General features: G+C 39.5%; 2 protein-coding genes across 4 annotated transcripts; one reads left to right on the top strand and one right to left on the bottom strand.

Moving 5' to 3' along the window:
* Window positions 1-671: 671 nt before the first annotated feature.
* LOC131471957 (sialic acid-binding Ig-like lectin 16) lies at window positions 672-10,960 on the top strand. Of its 3 annotated transcripts, none has more exons than XM_058648787.1 (15): window positions 672-818; window positions 1,002-1,170; window positions 1,376-1,445; window positions 2,007-2,181; window positions 2,791-2,890; window positions 3,588-3,694; window positions 3,944-4,031; window positions 4,195-4,587; window positions 4,976-5,281; window positions 6,646-6,948; window positions 7,419-7,679; window positions 7,777-8,061; window positions 8,259-8,370; window positions 8,477-8,546; window positions 9,272-10,960. In XM_058648787.1, exons 6-15 carry the CDS (start codon window positions 3,617-3,619, stop codon window positions 9,650-9,652), a joined length of 2,277 nt encoding a protein of 758 aa, XP_058504770.1. In that variant the 5' UTR covers window positions 672-818; window positions 1,002-1,170; window positions 1,376-1,445; window positions 2,007-2,181; window positions 2,791-2,890; window positions 3,588-3,616; the 3' UTR covers window positions 9,653-10,960. The 3 variants fall into 3 exon arrangements, with proteins under 3 accessions (XP_058504770.1, XP_058504768.1, XP_058504769.1); XM_058648785.1 differs by having other exon boundaries at window positions 2,791-2,946; XM_058648786.1 differs by lacking the exon at window positions 1,376-1,445 and having other exon boundaries at window positions 2,791-2,946.
* A 1,731-nt stretch (window positions 10,961-12,691) lies between these two features.
* On the bottom strand, window positions 12,692-17,092 carry LOC131471959 (extracellular calcium-sensing receptor-like). Its single transcript, XM_058648788.1, has 5 exons — window positions 14,980-17,092; window positions 14,629-14,904; window positions 14,245-14,472; window positions 14,034-14,157; window positions 12,692-13,954 (listed from the first exon to the last, which is right to left on the bottom strand). The coding sequence occupies exons 1-5, from the start codon at window positions 15,100-15,102 to the stop codon at window positions 13,032-13,034; spliced, it is 1,674 nt and encodes a 557-aa protein (XP_058504771.1). The 5' UTR covers window positions 15,103-17,092; the 3' UTR covers window positions 12,692-13,031.
* Window positions 17,093-17,679: the final 587 nt, after the last annotated feature.

Raw genomic sequence — 17,679 nt, 5'->3', positions numbered from 1 at the left:
TGGTAAAACCTGCAGGAATACATTTGCACATGTCAGGCACATGCAAACTCATAGTTGTCTGCCTAATGCATCTTTCAAGAGCTTTTTCTAAGTGTTCGGCCTTTCGCACTCACACTCATCGCCATAAATATGTAAAGAATGTAACTAAACTGGATAATGCAGGACATTTAACATGTGATATATCTGTTGTGGTAGAGAAGGGAACTGAATTTATTGTGGGAGACGACAATGATGAGATCAGACAGTCAATTGCTCATCTTAATTTTGATCATCTAAATACCCTTATTAGTCATGATGTGACAGTAAAAGGGACAACATATAAGAGCAACATATTTGTTGTTGTAGGTCATAATGATCATGGCCTTGTAGTGGGAAGAATCAAAAAGGCTGTCATTCATAAGAATTCAGCCGTGTACTTCATCACTGGTATATCAGGCTGTTCGTCAACCAGAGATTAATGCTTACCACACTTCACCAATGCAGAAAGCCTACTACTGTGTCAGTCAAGCAGAGCTCCTTGATCACGACCCACTGCCTGAGTATTCAGTTTGGGGTATATCTTTGCTAACTCTTCATCATTCTGTCCCAACATTTTAGATTCATGTCATCCATTGGTGATGAAATAAAGGTCATCATCATCAAGAATTTGTCTGAGGATACTCAAAAACAGATCATCACAGCACTTGAAGTTTCGGGTGTGGAATCAACAGAGGACCTCAAATATGTACAACATATCAACAGATCACAACAGATCATCGTGCACAACAGAAATGTGCCTGTTATCCAGCAACGGAAACTTCTGGAGGCATTAAAAATGGGTAAGTATTATCAATATAGTGTTTTCCTGTCCAGTTAAAGCTGCAGTACTTCTATTGTCTATTCAAAACAATAAATGGAATTGCCATACGAATTCACAATCTCTAGTGTTTATGATAAGAGTTTGCATGCGTATGTGGCAAATATTGTGAAATAATAATATATTTTATTTCCATGTGTTCTAGAATCTATAAATCTTGCCTGGTGACTCAACACATACAAGTCGCACTTCACTCTCTTGTCCATTGCCTTGCTCTTCATCTTCACTGTCCAGCATTTCATCCCTGTCAAGCTCTTCAGAACCATCAAAACCATGTACATCGCACAGCCTAAGACAATCAGCCAACATATTCAGTAAGTGGTATGAAACCTTTGAAGTCCCATGGGATAAAATGCCAGAGGAAGTGCAATCAGCCAGAGCAAGAGACCTGCTCCTGACAAGCGACGCCAGATGATCAATTGTTGTTGATGAAATGTTTAGCAATATTTCTCGTCTCTACAACGACTGTACATGCAATTCCATTCTTAATATTTGGATACTGTTGTCCATGTTCTACAGATGTTTGCCACAGCAGCCGGTGTTGAGCACACCCTGACCCTCCCAACCAGTCCCCGACTGATTCTAATGGGTAAGTGTCATAAAAACATGACATGGAGTATAGAACAAAGTCAGTCTGTCTTTCTGTGTCTCCATCTGTCCAATTTTTCTTTCTGTAACCGTCTCCTAAACTTAAGTTTTAACATGGTCTGTCATTGATTTAGTTCTCTCATCATTCTTTTTGCTATCTCAAGTTGTGGAAACTAATGATTTGCAATAAGATAATTTATGATACTTGATATAAATACAGTAGAAAATGTAGGATAGGTGTTGCACACTTGAACAGAGACTCAGTGTAACTTTGTATGTTGTGTCTTTAGTGTGTTATTCTGCAAAATACACAGACATTGCAATGAATACATCGAACACATTTCTGTCCAGCCTTCCTCTTAGCACTACGGTTCAATGTGTGTGTATTGACCTAAAACACCAGTTAAACAACAACAAATAGCTTTAATGCCACACAAACACATCAAGTTGCACAAAACATTACTTTAAAAAAAATAGAGGGATGGCTTTTTTTGTGAACATCTTATGCTCATATAAGGCCCTTATACCCATATTTGTTTTCCCTAACTGTTGTCTGCATCAGTTGCTGGTGGTGGAGTCACATTGGGACATTGGATGATCAGCATCGAAAGCCAGGTCATCTGTGAAGGCATCCAAAAAACCTTCATCACAGGGCTTGCTGCAGTTTTTGCCACGTACTATGTGTTCAACCTGCACTACCAAGAAGAAGATGCAAGGACACTGGAATTTGTTCAAAGGTAAATGAGTATGTTACCCCTCTTCCCAGCTCTGTTCAGAAATATTGAATTGTCATTTATTATAAGCCATACTGGTATATTAACTTTTACAGTTGTTGTTGCACCTATCGCCTACACATCAAAGCATAGCCTGCTTCCTTTTGGCACATATCTTAATTAAGGAATGGGGCTGTTCAGACTGGCCATGTCACTCTCTGTGGTGCTCTTATTGAGCAATGTGTCCTTCGCTAAATGCTCTTCTTAAGTTGACAATAGACACAATGGTTGAGGAGCCTGAAATACAGTCTTCATAAAGTATGTATATGTTGAACTTTGCCAAAGATTAACTTTCCCAAAGATGACAAAGTTTCCTAATGCCACCCTCAAATCAAAGTTTAATAGATACTGTAATAATGGCAACAGCTGATCTGTTGTAATCCTGAATCATGAATGTTTTGTTTCTCATAAATAGTTTATCAAAATGAGATGATTCTCTCATAATTATGAGACACAGGGGTCATTATCATAAAAAGACATCCTATTTTTTTTTTATTCAATTAATGTGATAGGGTTCCATATTAAATGCAAATGATCTTTATCTTATATATTTTCTCTATTATTACATTTTAGGCGCCTCATTGGGATTAATCCTGAGAGGGGAAGAAAGACCAGCCAGGGGAAGGTGGTGTCAAAGAAGACAGGAAAGCTGGTCCACAAAAAGGCAACAACGGTGAATCCCCATGTGGCCACTCTACTAAAAAATTTGATGGATGACCAAAACTAGCAGTAAGGTTAAATCGAAGTTGAATTGGCTGATAATTTGTACTCTATGCTTTGCAAACAGTCAAACCAGACCTGGTCAATTTTGACCCGGGGAGGAAAATACAAAGTTTAATGAATGTAATGTTAGCCATTACTTTTCATAGTTCAAGAAAAAATTCTGACAACCAAGTAATAATGGTGTTTTTATGGATTTTGTAGATACTGAAAATGTTCAGCTTTAAAAAATGCCTAATGTTGTAAGGCCATCTCTTGTCTGAGCCATTTCTGTGATAGCTATTTTAATTTATTATTATTATTATTATTATTATTATTATTATTTTTATTATTATTATTGTTATTTCAGGGGTTTTCATTTAAATTTTTGAAATCATTAGTTTATATCACTGTGAAGATCACATTCTACAGTTTTACAGTAATAAGTTGTTAATGGAGAATACTGTAGGAACTGTAAAATAACAGTATAACTGCAACCAAAGAGCTGACAGTATAATACTGTAATGTTTATTTTACATACAGCACAGTACTGTAATATCTTAAAGGTACTAAACTGTTGTTGTAAGTCACAGTAGGTACACTGTAGAATAACAGTTTCAAGCTGTAGCTGCCAGTAGTTTACTGTAATTTAACAGGACATTTTGTTACAGTGTGGATTGAGAAACTTCCTGGAACTGCTATGACAGGAAGTTTCATGGCAGAAACAGAGAAGTCACTTCATATGAGAATCACAACAGAGAGGACAATACAGAGAAAGGTACAAGACAATATTTCAATAATGCTTTAAAAACATTTGAGTTGTTTCTTCACCTGTTTTTTTTCCACTTTTCCAGAGTGGGAGAGAGGAAGGGGCGATTGAATGAGTTTGTCAGAGTTAAAAGTTTCTGAGGGCTTAAATTTATTTCATAACTAAGGGATTTCTGAACGTTCAGAACATCCTGTTTTAGGATGACAGTATCAACTGTGGAGTTTCCTTTGGTTCAGTTTCTGTATTTGTCATGTACAGTTTTACTGTGGAGGAAGAAGAAGCACAGACATGAGGATGTTTGTTCTCATGTGGGCAACTCTTTTCTCTGTGACAATCATCCATGCAGGTATTCACTTTTCATTGTATTTATTTGTTAAATGTCTGTACAAAATAGTTTGATATTTGTCTACATTACGTTTCCCTCTTCTAAACCTGCTCATCACACATGTAGAATTGAAAAAAGGACACAGTAAAATCTGTGACTAATCGTCCCTGCTTTGTTTTAACAGGTGCTTCAGAGTGGGGAAAGAAAACCTGTTCTGCTGAATTTTGTATCACTCTTGCTAGGAAGGAAATAACCGCAGTGGCTGGACTCTGTGTCGTGATCCCGTGTTATTTCACTACACCCAAAACATTTATACCCAACAATCTAGTTTGGTACAAATGTGAACCAATTAAGCGGAGATGTAGTGATGTAGAGACCATATTCCAATCTAACATGGTCAACACAAAGATTCCGTCTGGGTTTAGGAGACGTGTAAAACTGCTGAAGCCTGGCGTGAGGAACAACTGCACGATCATTATCAGTAACCTGAAAGTGTCCGATTCTGGCTCATATCAACTTAGGGTAAATCTCTTAAAGGGATACACGTTTGCTCCAAGGACAATGGTTTCTGTTAAAGGTAAGGTATGGTACCTTTATTTATGCAGTACTATCTGAAGGCACTTCACACTTTCAACATCTCACGTTATTCACACCCATGTGCTGTTTTTCTATCACACAACTCTCACACATCACAACCTTAGGGGCAATTTGGGGTTCAATATCTTCCCCAACGACACATCAGCACACCAGCATCAAACTAGCAACCCTCTGGTTAGATGACAATCTGCTCTGTCTTTCTTTATCTTGATCTACAGCCGATACAACAAATATTGGTACCTACATTTATGTTTGACATTTATCAGCCATTTGAGAAACTACAAAATGTAAATATAAAGGTTGATATTTTATTTTAAATGTAAGTACATTTCACCAGAATCCATTAGCGGAATGCTGTTTTATTCCAGGTCTGAGTCAGAGGCCCACAGTGAAGATTTCTGGTCTGAAAGTGGGACAGTTGACCTACATGTCTTGCACTGCTCCCAGTCTCTGCTTGGAATCGGATCCTAAAATCATCTGGATTTGGAGTGGAGCAGGGAAGAATGAATCCCACATCACAGGGAACAGCACAGATTCCAAGTTTGAAAAACAGAGACACAGTTCAACTCTAACGTTCCACCCTTCAGCTGAACATCATCGCACCAACATCACCTGTAAGATCAACTTCACAGGAGACGTGACTACGGAGGAGACTGTGACTTTGATGGTGACCTGTAAGTAGAACATGTGGTTCTTCACCCGCAGAAGTGGTTTAAGGAAGTCTGTGTTCAAATACACACTCATTTTCATTTCTGAGAACATATTGATGTTTTTAATCAGTCCAGCTGTACACACATGTCATTGTGTGTTTGTGTTTGAATGACAGGTATTAAGGGAGGAAACATAGTCAAGAGTAACAGTGAATCAAAGATCAAGATTTAAACTTTCCAAAAAAAATCATGTGTTCATTGTTAATATGGTGGCGGTGGAAACAAATGGATGAACAGATTAACTCTTAATTGTCCTGAGGATAGATTGATATTATGCATACTTGTATGTGACAGCATTTGTCCTCAAACCACTTCTGAAGTTTTATGAAGTTTTATGATTTTCTGCTGTTACAAATGAAACCTTTGGCATCACTACTTTATGCTCGTCACCTTGTTTTTAATGAAGCAAATGAGCATTATGGTTCATGTATTGTTGCCGAGTGCCAAATGCTAATGATGTCCCCCTGAAGAATCGGAACTCCCATTTTCAAGACTTGAAAAGACGAGTTTATCATCAAGACTATTTGGTCAGCACAATGTTGAGGTTTGGCTAAAGGAAGTTCACAGATTGGATAATACTAGCTGCCATTCACATCAGTGTCCACTCATGCCATGCTGTGTCATCTGTTTTCCTGTATTTCTGTAAATCTTTGAGGCTGAAATTCTCCCTTAAGCAGTTTGAGGAGTGCCTACATTCAAATGGCCATTGACATTGATGGAAACGTTAGAAATCACACTTTCATAACTCACAATGTCCCTCGGCCCACTTGTTGCTGGTTTTGCCATGGCTGGGCACAAATGTTTGTTAACATTACAAATAAAGCGAGGAGTTGGTTCATGTTCTAGCAGTATGTAGATAATCAATCAGTCAATTCAAGTGTTTGTTCACAAAGTTGTGACTGCTGTGGAATAATGTTCTCAGCTCAGGGTCCCAGGAGATTGTCTGCTTTGTCATGTGACACCTACTGCACGTCTGTGCGTCCTGCAAGAGGGTTTCCTCCTCTGTGGCTCTTCCCGAGGTTTCTCTGGTACAAGGGCTTTTGTGCAGGACAGAGGCTGTCACTGTGCAGACTGTAAAGCCCTTCCAGGCAAATTGTGTTTGTGATGTTGGGCTATATGAATAAATGCCTCCTCTGTTGCAACACAGAGAAGTTTAAAGAGGCTTTGGGGCCCCAGGGAAACATGTCCACAGCAACAATTATGAAGTGACATAGAAAGGAGGGAGGTAGACGATAATGGCAGCAACATACATGAAGTTACATGAAAGTTATGATTGACAGCTGAGGAGTTCAGTGATGCTGATGTAAAACTGTGTTTTTGTACCTCAGATGTGAAGGAAGTTCGAATCACTGAGGATGCAAGTGTGAAGGAGGGTCAGACTCTGAACCTTAGATGCAGTGTTGAAAGTTTCCCTCCATCACTCATCTTGTGGACTAAATTTTCTGGCTATGACATTCAAAGTGGAACAGAAAATTATGAGCAAAAGGATGCTGAAACCCTCCAGGTGAAGGAGAGTGGAACTGCTACTCTTTCCATCGCAAACGTAACTGCAGAAGATTCTGGACTGTACATATGCAGGGTAATACATCCGATTGACACCCCAAAGAAATATGTCAACGTAACAGTAATCTGTAAGTACTCTGTCTGGTTATATGTTTTTAGATATAGTGAATTATTCGTATCAGATTATCAAAGTGCAATGTGTTTCTAAACAAAGCTTTGTGACGCTTGCGTCATTGTCATTGTCTGGCAAATTTAGAACAATAATGTGTTTGTTAAATTCTTAAGATTGTAGCACTCCCCAGTGAAATGTTTTAAAACACAATGTATCAGTCAAGATGATATAATACTTTATTAGTCCCACTATGAATGGATGTTTGTCTCCATGTGGCCCTGTGATGGACTGGCCACCTGCCCAGGGTGTGACCCCGCCTTTAGCCCTAGTCCCACTATGGGGGAAATTGCCTGTGGAGCGCAGCACATTGTAAAATACAGTATATACACAAGGATGCACAGTATAATGGTTGCATATCTGTGACATATGTATGTGATGTACGTTTATTTCTAATTCAAATAATTTTACGAGTGATTTGTTTGACAGATGTGAGAGAACCTTGGATCACTGGAGATACGACTGTGAAGAAGGGAGATGTTCTGAATCTCACGTGCAGCACTAACAGTTTCCCCCCATCTCTTATCTCATGGACTAAGCTTGGCTTACCTGGAACTGACCTGCATACTGACACTGGATCAGCCACGCTCATCATCCCAAATGTGACAGCAGACCATTCTGGTCGTTACGTCTGTTCAACAAAATACTTAGACACAACCATGACTATAAATGCTGATCTAACTGTGACTTGTAAGTAAACAGAACAAGTATTTCTGAAGATGAAGTGTTAACATTTAACATATTCATCATCATTTTGTTGATTTTGTTCGTGCTCATGTGCTTACAGGGTTTTCAAAGATCTTCAAAGCCTCAGGATGTAAGGCTGAGTTGGATGTACTAACCTGTGTGTGTATCAGTGGGGGCTTACCTTTACCTGCTATCAAATGGCCGCTGTTGAGAAACTATACAGAGTATTCAACCACTGTCACTGTGTCAAACTACACGGTCAACAGCTTCCTGATCCTGACTGTGAAAGGCCACCAAAATATTTCTGTTGAGTGTGTCAGTAGCAATGAAAATGGGGAAGCAAGAGAAAACCTCAACATCAGCATAAACCCATCATACAAAGAGGGTATGTTTTTTCACGTACAACCCTTTTGCTACATTATTACAGAGCTCCGTGACCGTAGCTTTTAGTGCCACTGTAAATCAATACTTTATTGCCTGAGGTATTTCATGTACATAATGTTTTTCATGTACAAATCCAGCTTCCTACAGCTAACTCTTTATGTTCCACTTTGTTCATTTTCATTGTTCTCTTGACTACAGGTCAATTCATGACAGTTGTTAAAAAGTTTCCATGGCTGCAAACCATCGTTGCCTTTTTGACTGGCATCATTCTCTACGTAACCATTTGCTGTTTGGTACAAAGACGCCACAGGTAAATATCAATCTCACAAGTGTATTTACAAGTTTTGTTCATGGACAATGTTGATTTAAATACATTGAAAGTATATTTTGATTTATTCTTTCTTTCTTTCTTGTAGAAAAAAACAGCAGAGCAACTGTATTCTTGATGAGACTCTGGAGATGGTTACCAATCAAGAGGATCCACTGGTATTTATGTTTAGAATTGCAGCTCTGCCCTTGGGGTCTTCCCACCAGATTAAGACTGACAGACACAAATTATATATGTGAACAATGGCCAGAGGCGGTCTATCCATCCCATAATGGCACTTGAAATTTTATGTATCTGTCTGTTATTTTTTAAACACATTTAATCACTCAATAAGGAACACAAATGTAGGCTATATGAAAGAAAATGATTGTATTAAGTAACGCATTGACCATATATCATCAGACTAACAAAGCTTGTCAAAATGAAACACTGATGGCAACTGCACAGCCATATAACATTTTAATTTACAGCCATTTTAAACATGACAAAGTCTTAACAGCTTATGTCAGTCAACTTATACAAACTTAACTTCAATGATCTGCCTTCATCAAACTCAATTAAATTCATTTCACATCATGAAAGAAGTCTGCAGCACCTTGGAACTTCCAGACATATAGACTTGAGTTAAAATACTGTCATAACCATGTTGACCTTATATTGATCACTTTCCATTTTAATGCTATGTGCTATGAAAGCACATATAATGACCTTTATAATTATCTAAATGGTTATGTTAAATAAAATAAAAAACATCTAACTTTTGTTTGATTTTAGAAGTTGAGTAATACCCTAGAACAATGGTTCTGACTTAAGAAAACATCATTATTCTGCTCATTTGTTGGACTTCATCTGCCTATAATTGTAACCGTACTTAACCTTACAGACATATGATGGCCAGGCACAAGAACATCATCAGATGCACAGCCAGGAGGAAGCTGAATATGAATGTGTGGAAAGGAGGGCCCTCCAACCCAGTGGTGAACCAACAGATGTGGAGTATGCCAACATTGATTTTTCACTGTTGGAGAGAAAATCTCCAAGGGATGCAGCAAAAAACCAAGAGACCACAGAGACTGAGTATACTGAAATTAAAAAAGTTACAACGCACATAGAAGACGGTGGAAAGGAACATGAGCCGTTGGAGGGCAAAGAGGCTGTCATGGAGGAAGATGCAGAGACAAAAATAAACCCAGATGAAGGTGAAGGTGAAGGGGAGGACATGGCAGTATACTCCGCTGTCAAGGATACAATGGCTGAAATGTGAGGATTGTGTTGTATTTTGGACAAAGTTTGATTTCAGTCATGAATTTGAATATAAACTCCTGATCAACATTTCAGTTGAAAAATTGCAAGAATTTACATGTTGCACTCACTGTTGGATCTTAAGAAGGTTCTAAGTAGTGCTTCAAAATGCAAAAAGAAGAAATGGGAGTGAGAAAAAAAATTAGTAAGCAATTTATTGCAAACAACCATTAAACTGAAATAGGCTGTTCATCAGCTGATAAAAACTTTAAGACCACAGCCTTTAAAAGCCTAAATCTTTGCAAAAAATGTGGATTTAGTGCCATTTTCTGTCAGGTATCCACACTGTCATGACCTCCTGATGGCAAAGGCAAAAAAAGCTTTCTCTCTTTGAACACGGTCGGATTGTTGAGCTGCATCAGCAAGGCCTCTCGCAGCGTGCCATTGCTGCTGAGGTTGGACGCAGTAAGACACTCATTTTAAACTTCTATGTTACTTATCCTGGCTGAAAGTTGGTTGCACAAAAGCAATGATGCATAAGTTCCCATGGTGATTGATATGTTATCCTGCTGCTCAGTCCGTCCAGTCAGCTGTCAGTGGGTTCAGACATAAACGTGTTTTACGTGTTATTCGTGATCTTTTAGATCAGCCTTTCTCAAAGTGTGGTCCGCGAGTGACCCCTAGTGGTCCGCGAGGTGATAAGCAAGTAACATATCATGTTTTGAAATTGAAAATGTCAGTTTTAATTTCAGTGTTTCGCAAACTGCCTGCGACATGTATGTGTTGTTTTCAATATCAAATCAACTAGTTCATTTTAGGAGGTTTTAGATGTATTTACCTTCATTTTATTTACCTGCATTAATTATTAATGTGATTACATGTGGTCCAGTGTTATTTTAATTCTGATGATTTCATGACGACCGATATTTGTATTTGATAAAAACAAAAATTAAGTTAATATTTAATATTGTATGGAATTAGATTTCTGTCAATATTTTCAAACAACACTTTTTAAGATTCAAACAAAACATTGATTTAAGCTTTCAAAAATGTTGTATATTATTGTTTAAAAATACACTTGATACCGTGATTTATAGCGCCTGTGGCACGAAACTAGGACAAGGGATTGAGTCGGGCTATGTTGCTTATCCTGGCTGAACTTAGCTTCAAATCAGTTGCACGAAAGCAATGGTTTCAAGCAATTTATTCTATGCGGTAAATCTGGTCCAGACCAGGCTAAAAAACAGGATATGTTAATCCTGCTTCTCAATCTATCCAGTCAGCTGTTAATCTGATCAGAAATAAACGTGTTTTACAAGTTATTCATGGAGTGTGGAGTAAACTTGTTTTTTGTTGTTTGCTTGTTTTGTTTTTTTAGATGAAACTGCGATGCGAGGTAACTATTTAAATTACAAATATGATGATGTCAGTGGATTTATTATTTTCCCCTTTTTTAAGTTTTATTTGTAGGATACGTCTGCTTCTGTTTTACATGGAATCCCAATGTCTCCAACCTCAGTTTACAGTACAGAACAGAACAGAACAGGTGACTGTTCTGTGCCAATTTTTCAAGAAAAAGAGGAAATCTGGGAGAAAACTATAGTTGTACCGTGTCCTCATTGCTCCTCTCTTACGTGATTAATACAGATGAAAACTTTGTTACTGTGTTCTTCATCCTTAGGACCCATAACACAAACATTTAAAAGTGCATCCATACGTTGTATTTCTTAAATTATTTGTGAAGCAACCTTATATAAATTTCCAGATAATATTGTAATACTGAAATGCTGCACTGTGACCAGCAGAGGGCAGTCTGGCATAATCAGTGGTGTAAAAAGCTGCCTGTGGTTTGCAGCTGGTCCAGTGGTGAACTGGGCAATGTGGTTGAAAATCATATCACAATATAACTACATCATATCGATCGATATTGATAATTATTGAACATTTTTCATGACCTATTAAAAATGAATAATATAAAAAAAAATAATATACTCAAACTCATAAACTTTCCTCTTATTTTAATCACTACAGTTATCAGTCAGACCACACAGAGGAAAATAGTCATGTCAAGCACGTTCATGAGATGTTTAAAACCAAACTTTTCAAATATGCTGACTGGAAGCATGTCCTGGGCTCTGTGATAAGTCACTGTCTCAGTTATGTCTTTGTAACGTTTAGATTTTTTATCATACGGCACTGTTGGGGAGAACCTCAACAGGGCGGTCTGTGTAGCTCCACATGTAGCAGCGGATGATGTTGATGGCCGTGCCGTGCAGCGTGTCTAATCCGGGGGGTGTGAGCGACAAAGATGGTCGAATAAGTTTGTTGATAATAAGTAATAAGCTCTTGGTGTTTGTATTTCTAGGCGACATTGGCATGACTGTAGTCGGACTTTAAGTAACCAAAAAACTGCCATACTGACGAGGTAGTGTGTCCAATAGTTACTGAGGATTTGACGTTTGACTGCCACTCCACTCTGGCTCTGACCACTCTACAGGTTGCAAGCATGGTAGCAACTTGGTTACGAGGGAGGGGCTGAGTTTGTTCATTCACCCAAACCTGCTTTGTCTATTTTTTATAGCGCTCTTTTTTGTTTCCTAACAAAGTTGGCTGACTTTGTCAAACGTCCTATCAAATGTTTTTTTTTGTATTGATATCGCGGAAGTCACTATCCTGATACATATCTTTATCGTATTATCGCCCTCCCCTAGTTGAAACTAAAAGTCCGATTTTGTGATGTGGGTCACAACTCTCATTTGACATTTGGTCTGTCTAAATATATGAGATTGTGTCCCCCATTAAAGAGGACACGGCTCTCTCCCCTCTTTTTCCCTGTCTCTCAAAATTCTCCCTGAAAACTGCCTTGATCTTTCACAGCGTAACTTTGTGATATGATGGACTCACAGACAAGCACATCGCACCCTAGACCAGGCATGACCACAGAGTTTGGATATCGGGTTAGCGCTATTTCAAGGAAATGCTGAGTTATAAAATTTGAGGACAAGGTCAAGGTGAGGAGCTAGTCAAAAACAACAAAAACAACTTTTTTGTATTGTTACAATGTTGTATTGTATTCCTCAACAATACAACCCCACTATTTTCCTGTATTCATGGCACTTTACCGAGGACTTGTTTTGTTTCATTCACAGAGGACTGTTTCATAATGGCTGAGTCTGTTCAAGCAAAATCAATTGTTTTGTCACCTCAGTCTTTTTTTCGTGCACTATATGAGCAGAAAGTAAATGAACTGTTCACAGACATGGAAAATAAAAAAGTGAGAAGAATTCCAAGAATAATCTAGTTGTAGCACACCTTCACTGCATCATGGTGAAGATTGAAAAATAGGTCTATGTATCATTTTATTATTTATCCATTTTATTTAGTTTGGACAGAAACTATTATTAAATTGGGTTTTCTGAACCCATGCCACGACCCATGATGGCTTTCTTTGTGTTCCTCTCTGGTCTCACAAGGATTATATAACATTTAGGTCCAAACAGCGCCACCAAGAGGCCAAAACTGGAGGCTAGGATGGCAAATACCTCCACTGCATCTGCATATTTGCCTGGTGAGTTGATGTAAGCAGGGATAAAGGCCACCCACACTGCACAGAAGATCAGCATGCTGAAAGTGATGAGTTTGGCCTCATTGAAACTGTCCGGAAGATTCCTTGCTAAAAAGGCTAACAAACAACTGAGGATGGCCAGTAAACCAATATAACCAAGTAAAACTGCAAAACCAACTGTGGACCCAACTACACACTCATAAACTATCTTGTCATTGTAATACTGGGTGTTTTTATAAGGCATTGGTGAAGCAGAGACAAGCCAGACAGTGCAGATTGCTGCTTGAATAGAAGTCAGAACCAGAACTGTCCCTCTCTGCTGCACAGCACCAAACCACTTGAGACTGGACTCACCTCCTGGTTTGGAGGCTCTGAACACAGCCAGAACCACCATGGTTTTCACCAGGATACATGAGACACAAAGCACAAAGCTGATGCCAAATGCTGCATGTCTCAGTTGACAAGTCCACGGTCTGGGTCGTCCAATGAAGAGCAAGGAACACAAGAAACACAATTTAAGTGAAACCAAGAGAAGAAAACTGAGTTCTGAATTGTTGGCACGAACTATAGGTGTGCTGTGATGATGGATGAAGATGCCCAGAACAACAATGCAGATAAACGTGCCCAACAGTGAGGTGAATGTCAAGCAGATACCCAGAGGTTCATAATAGGAGAGGTACTCTGTTTGCTTAGGAACACAGTGGTCACGCTGCAGGCTGGACCAGAAATCTTCTGGACAACTGGTGCACTCCATGGAGTCTGAGAAAAGAGGGAACGTGATGAGATACATGTTTGTCTAACATCTCTGAACTGTGGCATTTAAGACTTTAACACCCACCAGTCATATTGCTGATCTTTCCCTCAGAACAAGGGACACAGTCAAAACAACACTCAGGTTCCCCCTTCTTTCTGGCCATGCGGGTACCTGGAGGACAACTCTCACTGCACACTGACCGAGGAGGCTGTGTGGAGAAACATCTATATCTGTTAGACTAATGTATAATTAGAAAAGCAAAAACATAGTACACTCTAACAAAGTAATAATTAACCTGTTTGGATTCAAAGTTCCAGAAGATTTTGTCTTCATCCAGTGTGAGTTCTTCAGCTTTGAAGGCTGACCTCTGAACCTCACCCACTCTCTGAACTTTCGTTCTTCCATCAGGGAGCCACACCCAGTTCATGATGTCGTATACAGGTATGGCATCACCATTCTCATCAAATGACACTTGATGACCAAATGTTGTGGTGAAGTTGACTTTTTCCAAGTAATATATCATCTATGACAATTGAAAGGACAACTGAAAGGATTACTCCTGTGTTATGATAACTTAATACCACCTAGTATTCTAGTTTATTCTATTATTCTTTACATTCCACAAGAAATATAAAAGGTTTATTTGAAATTAAGATTCAAGTGTAAAGTGATATCTCACCTGCCATGGCTCCAGTCGTTGTAAATGAGCACAGGTGTTGTTGCTGAATGGTCCTCTCCCTGGTTCACACTGCAGCATGTCGTCAAGAGCATACGCCAGAGCGTACACAGATTTATACACATTATAGTCTATCCTGAGGTCTGAAGTGTCCAAGAACTCACTCTCCACATCCTCTATAGCTTCCTGTCCAGTGCATAATTCTCCTCCAGCTTCTGCCCAATCTGCTGGTGGTGGTTCAAATCTACACCGAAAAGTGTTTTCCCAAAACTGATTCACCTGTAATGTAGTTCATTTTAAAATCAATTCCAATGTATTATTCCTACAAATACCAAATCAGAAACACATTCTCACCATGTAATTCTCATGAGTGGTGTTGTGATGTAGGTCAGGTCGTATTTGTAACAGGAAATCACGAAGCTCTGGTATTTCTCCTCGACGGATGGCAATGCCCAGTGTTCCACCCAGATACGGCATGAGGTCAGGCGTCTGGAGCACAGCAACTGACGTCCAGTCTACACTGGCAATCCACTGCAGGCCTGTCACATTCTGCCTTACCACCTGAATGTTGCATTATAACATGTATACAAGTCATACTTTCACACCAGTAAAGTGTACTCTAGTTTCCACAGTAGATACACAAACCTGGGTTGTATTTGTCCTAGTAAGTAAGCTTCCTCTAAGACCCTCCTAACAAAAGCTTAAAAAAACAGACATAATAATAATAGAGTCTGACAGACATTAAGTGTATGTGTGGTTATATGAAGTTGCAGTTCAACAGCTGACTGTTGCTTGTGCCTATGCACAGAACAGCTGTTCAGAGTACCTACCCTTTTTGGAGTCCCTGGAAGGGGTGCTAGAAAGTGCTCCTGCTAGGGATTTTCTGGTTCTGCTGGGGAACTTCAATGCTCATGTGGGCAATGGCAGTGAGACCTGGAGGGGTGTGATTGGGAGGAACGGCCCCCCGATCCAAACCCGAGTTGTGCTTTGTTGTTGGACTTCTGTGCTTGCCATGGATTGTCCATAATGAACACCATGTTCAAGCATAGGGGTGTCCATATGTGCACTGGGCACCAGGATACCCTTGGCCATGAGTCGATGATCGACTTTTTAGTCATGTTGTTGAACCTGCGGCCACATGATTCCGGTGAAGAGAGGTACTTTTGGCCTGTGGGACTCCAGAGGCAGCTGATAGGTACTGGCAGGCCAAGCGGAATACGGCTTCAATGGTCGCTAAGGCAAAAACTTGAATGTGAGAGGAGTTTGGTGAGACCATGTAAAACAATTTCTGGTCAGCTTCGAGGAGATTCTGGTCAGCGATCCGGTGACTCAGGAGGGGGAAGCAGTGCACCGCCAAGTGGAGATGGGGTGGAGATCCTAGTCCGCATTGCTGGCAGTAAGTCGGGTCCGCTTCCAGGGCTGCCAGGGCTGCCCTTTGTCACTGATTTTGTTCATAACTTTTATGGACAGAGTTTCTAGATGCAGCCAGGGAATTGAGGGAGTCCGGTTTGGTGGGCCCAGGATTGGGTCTGCTTTTTGCAGATGATGTGGTCCTGCTTCATCGTGCTGTGATCTTCAACTCTCACTGAAGCAGTTTGCAGCCGGGTGTGAAGCGGCTGGAATGAGAATCAGCACCTCCAGCCGAGACCATGGTCCTCAGCCTGAAGAGGGTGGACTGCCCTCTCTGGGTCGGGAGTTAGATGCTGCCCCAAATGGAGGAGTGTAAGTATCCCGGGGTCACAAGTGAGGGAAGATTAGAGCGAGAGGTCAACAGACCTGCACCTGCAGTAATGTGGGCTCTACATCAGTCTGTCATGGTGAAGAAGGAGCTGAGCCTAAAGGCAAAGCTCTCAATTGACCAGCCATTCTACATTCTGACCCTCACCTATGGTCCCAAGCTGTGGGTAGTGACTGAAAGAACAAGATCATGGATACAAGCGGCCGAAATGGGTTTCCTCATCTGATGATCTGTAATCATCTGCCTCTCTTAGCTTCTGTTACAATTTAACAGTTCTGTGATTTATGTTTCAACAGATTCAACAGATAATCAGGAGCAACTTCTTTATATCTAGTGTACTCTACTGTTTTTGACATTAATTATATGGTTCTGACACATGTGAGTGTAGTTTTCCAACTAGTATTCTGTTGACAGTCACCTTTAGGATAGTTGACAAGTGACAGACTAATCAGAAGTAGATATTCAACAAATAAGATGCTGGAACAATCAACAGATAAGTCATTCATTCATTCATTCATTCATTCACTACTGCTTTATCCTCAGATGAGGATCATGGGGGCTCTGGTGCCAATCCCAGCTGACATAGGGCGAAAGGTCGGGGAAAATCCTGAACAGGTCAGATAAGTAATTACATTTTAATATAGGCACTTTAGGGTTACAATTTATAAACCAACTCTTGAAGCACAATTTACTCTACTGACATTTACTCAGTTATATGTCACTATCAGTTGAATAAGTGTATCTTATCTGTAACAGGTATTTGGTATCTGCTAACATGATACCAAATACCTGTTAATTTGATTAGTCAACAATTGACTTTACAAATAAAGTTTCTTTTCTTTCTTTTTTTTACAATTGTCTTTTATTTTAATGACTATCCTTTAAATGGTAAATGGTCTGTATTTATATAGCACTTTTCTAGTCTTAATGACCACTCAAAGCTGCTTTACACTTCACCCATTCACTCACACTTTCATACAGCGCATCTATGTGCAAGTATTTTCTATCACTCATCCTTCATATCCATTCACACACTGCTGGCACAATGCCGAAGACAAATTCTTTTCTGTTTTATATTTGAACAAAAACCTCACACAAAATGGATGTGCTGTGCTCACAAGTTTGTTTGTTTTTGTCTGAATCAGGTCCAAATGGTTCAAAACCCTTCTGGTAAGAATGTTACAGAAACAGCATGCAGACAATATGGAAATGTGAATTACTTTTCATAATTACTATTAACGGCTTTATGCACCACATTTGAATAAAGAAAAACTATCTACTTACTCTGTCATAAGATCAAAACATACAGTGAACAT

Source organism: Solea solea, chromosome 13, assembly GCF_958295425.1.
Source record: "Solea solea chromosome 13, fSolSol10.1, whole genome shotgun sequence".
Taxonomy (NCBI): domain Eukaryota; kingdom Metazoa; phylum Chordata; class Actinopteri; order Pleuronectiformes; family Soleidae; genus Solea; species Solea solea.
This window is presented reverse-complemented; position numbering and strand designations above follow the sequence as displayed.

Excerpts from the sequence above, each read along its gene's own strand:
- LOC131471959 (XM_058648788.1), bottom strand. The coding sequence starts at position 15,102 with ATGCCGTATCTGGGTGGAACACTGGGCATTGCCATCCGTCGAGGAGAA. Across the intron at positions 14,473-14,628 it reads AACGACTGGAGCCATGGCAG|ATGATATATTACTTGGAAAA; the intron begins GTGAGATATCAC and ends CAATTGTCATAG. Across the intron at positions 13,955-14,033 it reads AAAGATCAGCAATATGACTG|ACTCCATGGAGTGCACCAGT; the intron begins GTGGGTGTTAAA and ends CTCTTTTCTCAG.
- LOC131471957 (XM_058648786.1), top strand. Across the intron at positions 5,282-6,645 it reads TGTGACTTTGATGGTGACCT|ATGTGAAGGAAGTTCGAATC; the intron begins GTAAGTAGAACA and ends TTTGTACCTCAG. Across the intron at positions 6,949-7,418 it reads TGTCAACGTAACAGTAATCT|ATGTGAGAGAACCTTGGATC; the intron begins GTAAGTACTCTG and ends TTTGTTTGACAG.